The 4,095-nt window shown below is 41.7% G+C and overlaps 1 protein-coding gene across 3 annotated transcripts in view; it reads right to left on the reverse strand.

The window, feature by feature from the left end:
- Nucleotides 1-2,017: 2,017 nt before the first annotated feature.
- LOC138042368 (uncharacterized) overlaps nucleotides 2,018-4,095 on the reverse strand; it is a 51,591-nt gene continuing 49,513 nt past the window's right edge. For 2 of the 3 annotated variants that reach the window (XM_068888230.1, XM_068888229.1), the window contains one exon: nucleotides 3,718-4,012. In XM_068888230.1, coding sequence (XP_068744331.1) covers nucleotides 3,917-4,012 — 96 coding nt within the window. In that variant the 3' untranslated portion in view covers nucleotides 3,718-3,916. Of the gene's footprint in view, nucleotides 4,013-4,095 lie in introns of all 3 variants that reach the window. The other variant, XM_068888228.1, reaches the window with a different exon arrangement.

Raw genomic sequence — 4,095 nt, forward strand, 5'->3', positions numbered from 1 at the left:
CCATTCATTATCCACCGGTCACCTTACGATGCAAAGGTCTCGGATTTTTTCGTCCAAAGAAAAAGACAGGAAACTAGAAATTACTTGTCCACCTCTTAGCTCCGTAAGAGAAAGACCCACGGGAACTCGCAGCTGCCAAGAATCGTCAGATTTCGAGAATTACACGACACAAGAAGTTTGGAATGACATTTTTGTTTCAGATGCAGGAAAAAGGAAACTGCACCGAAGAAGTTTCAGCACTGGGACTTATCCAAGCATCCCAATTCCTGTTTGGAAGTACAAGTGATTGGAATGAAAGCATTAATAAAAAAAACCGATTTAATGGTAACGTCGGTTAGAGACAAAAAGAGTCAAATGTCTGCCAGCTGTAAAGGCGAACAAAACTTTGATCTCAAGCACAGTCCAAAAGTTTGCTTAGAGGAAAACACTGCAAGAAAAAGGTTGCAATCTACCGAACACAAAAGGGCCCTTTGGTGAATGGGGCAGCACTGGAGTAATTGTCGGAACTGCGAAACGAATAGTCCGAGATGAACCAGATAAGCTGGACTTGGAATTAAAAGCACGCACCTACGGTGCCACCAACGTATCAACAACAGAGGTTCCAAAGCTTTCCGAACACAATTCGGGGAAAGGATAGGGATTTTAACTCTCGGCCGCTACCACTGATATCAAGTATTTAGTGCTAGCTTCCGATAAAGGTATTAACGGAGAACATGATGTAATAAGAAGCAATTCCTATCTGTCGGCAGGGAGACGAAAAACCACGAGCACGCCCGTTCGGCCTCCGTCATCAGCACCAAAAGAACTTTTGTTCAAGCCTACTCAGAGAGCGAAGTCGAAATGTTTTAAAAACAAGCAAATATCAAACAAATGAAGTAAAAGATAAACCTGCGTAACAGTCAAGATATGTATTTACTTTGTTCATAAGATTCTCTTCAATGTTAGAATTGACGTTAGCTAAATCTTTGCGTGCGTGCGGGACGGGACGGGACTAAACACGACGAGACACGACGGAGTTCCGATGTTTAGGCTCAACGTTAATGTAGCAGTCGAGTCTCCAAAAGTAAGAGATGAATCACGTGTGGCTCACCATTCAGTGAAATCATGGCTATGCACAATTCTATTTGGAACTTTACTGAGGTTTCAGACATTTCCGTATTTAATCGATAAACGCCGTCGTCAAATAATCACAGCATTGCCTCGACTTATTCTTATTATTACCGCGCTAAATAAAATCACCCTCGATAAACACCTGGGCTTAGGCACCACATTGTCATCAGCTTTATGGTCAATATATTATTTTCCTTCATTTCTCGGTTTCCTGGTCACTACACTGGTCTATTTTATATGCTATTCCAGTCATCTTAAAATTTGGCCAAGCGATGATCATTTCTGTTAAAGCAGTATCATTTAACAGTGACACCAGCAATCACAATCGAGATATGCCTAAGGCACTCAGTGTTAAAATGAAATAGACAATGGTTGTCTTTTAGAATCATTGTACAGCAACATCACTCAAAAACGCTTGACTAGTACAGTTAATAAACGTCGGTGCCACACTGACGTCGCAGAGCACAAAACTAAAACAAATAGGAAACTTAGGACAGCAACGCAGAGATTGAAGTTTCTCCTTATCAAATGAACTCTAGCCTGCTTTGCAAGCGCTAAAAGGGATCCACTCCCTCCTCTCCCCAGTCCCCTTCCATTTCAATACTCGCGGTGCCTCCCCTTTTTCCCTTCCATTTCAGCGCTTGCTACGCGGGCTCAATGATCACCGCATGCATCTTTTTGCCACAAGCAGCTGAGCAAAAATGAAGCGGAATTGCGAAAGAAAAGAAAAGGAAAGAAAAGACAACGACACCGCTAAACAGAAGGAGAATCAAATTGTTGAAGTATCTTCCTTGGCGAATATTAAAAAAACTGTGAAGGGTAACGATTACCTTTGTGCTTCAAAGTTGATAGCACCCCGCCCGCGATTCACCAAGCGTGAACTTTAATCAAACATCCAACCAACGACCACGGTGTAAAAAGACTTTATTCTACTCCAGTGTCTGCACCTTACAGAGGCAATCACGCTTATTTCAGTTTCTTCCGACATCAACTGCTACACCCGGCGTTTGGTTTACAAATATTGCTAATAAACGAACTTTGTGGAGGGAGTATACAAAAATTTGGTTTTATCAACGGAGTTGATTATGTAAATTGGCCACCGTACAGAGATTCTAAAAGCTGACGTTTCGAGCGTTAACCCTTCGTCAGAGCGAATCCAAGGGGGGAGCGCGCGATCACGCAACGAGGGAATGGGAAGTGGAGAAACCACCTCTCTATTCCTTGCATAACACAAGACAGTCACGCGACATTTCCTTGCGTTTTACACAATTTGTATTCGCAACCCTTACAGGGCTGAGTACACACAAGGAAAATTACACACTACTGACAAATTGCTGGGTTCCCGCGGGCGGCGCCATCTTGAATATCTGTGACGTATTTTGCTTGCCCAGTTGTTATAACACAAAGAGCTCTTAAATCAAAACAAATTGGTAACCATAACGCGTCACAGTTGTTCTAGATGACGGTGCCGCAATTTTCCCTTTCGTAAACAAGCGATGCCATTAGGACGAGACTTAGAACAATTTTCACTGTTAAGTTTGTCGTTTGCAAATGAGGAAAAAAAAACACTTAATCTAGGACTACATTAGCAGTGTATATCACTTAGAATTAAAAAAAAAAAAAAAAACCTTAGCAAAATAATTAGAAAAAGTTGATCGAATCGAACTCGGTTCAATGGATTATTAACAGTAAATACACTTGTATGCATGTATATATGTATGTATGTATGTATGTATGTATGTATGTATGTAAATCTTTATTTAAACACGGAAAATCATCAGTTAAGCTTAAGTTAAAAACTAAAACTAATTACAACTGCTTTACATGATTGCCGTGTGGGAATCCAATATATCAGCTACCTTCTTGATATTTCGCTTAAAATGCTCAACGGATGCAGCATTTTTTAAGTTTTTGGGCAAGTTATTCCATAGCATGGCCCCGCTGTAAGAGAAGCTTCGTTTCAAATAATTGGTGCTTGGTTTGGACAGGGTCAGCCTTCCCTCAGAGTTTCTTAAGTTGTAAGCAGAGTGACGCTGAGAGAAAAGACTTTGTAGATAATCCGGAGCAAGGTCATTCATGGTTTTATACATCATTAAGGCTTTTTGTTTCTTTCGGCGAAGAGATAGCCTCTCCCTGCTGAGGGTAACCTCTCCCAGCTGAGGGTAACCTCAACATTACCGAAACAACGGCTTCACGTAGCAATTTTAAAGTATTTGAAGCTAACCCTAACAATTTATTGAAAGCTAACCCAAGAAAAAGGCTTGGTTACTAAGAATGGTATCGACCGTCAAAAATGGCATCGCTTGTTTACGAAAGGGAAATAAGCGGCAATGCCTGGGAAATTTTCCTGTAAATATCCTTTCCTGTGGGTTTAGGGTATCTGTTCTTTGGAACGGAGAGTCCCGAGGGCCCCGGGGTATGGTCATTTTAGATACTATAGGCCAGAAAAGGAATGATCTATGCCACTGTGGTCCTCTTATGACTCCAGTTAGCCATCAGTTCTCACAGTTATGGCCCCCGCTCCGGGGCTGGAAAATTTCGCCCATCGATCGTGTGACAGGGCGAACGAAAGGGCTGAACACGTCATGGTCTGTAAACATAGCAAAACATTGTATCCAGTAATTTATGTAGTTTTGCTGACAACCCTGTAATACAGGTTTCCGATATTAATTCCCTACTTGCTGAGAGCATTTGCGTCACACAAAACATTTAACGACACTTAGATTTCTGAGTGTACTTGGTGGTTAGTTGACAATGTCTGCTACACCATGAGCCGGATGCTTAGTGTCAACTTTCAACTGAAGTGCTAAAACAGCTCATCAAGGGCTGATTCTGGTCTGCGGGGAGGCTTTTCAAACTCAAAGTCCGAACTCCATGTATTCTTCTTGGAAGTTTTGGCCCTCTGAAAAAACAAATACAGACGAAATTTTCTCAGTATTGTGGTCAGTCAAGAGAATATGAGGTAAGACAGCGATTCCCTGTGCC

The sequence above is a fragment of the Montipora capricornis genome, chromosome 3, assembly GCF_036669925.1.
Source record: "Montipora capricornis isolate CH-2021 chromosome 3, ASM3666992v2, whole genome shotgun sequence".
Lineage (NCBI taxonomy): Eukaryota > Metazoa > Cnidaria > Anthozoa > Scleractinia > Acroporidae > Montipora > Montipora capricornis.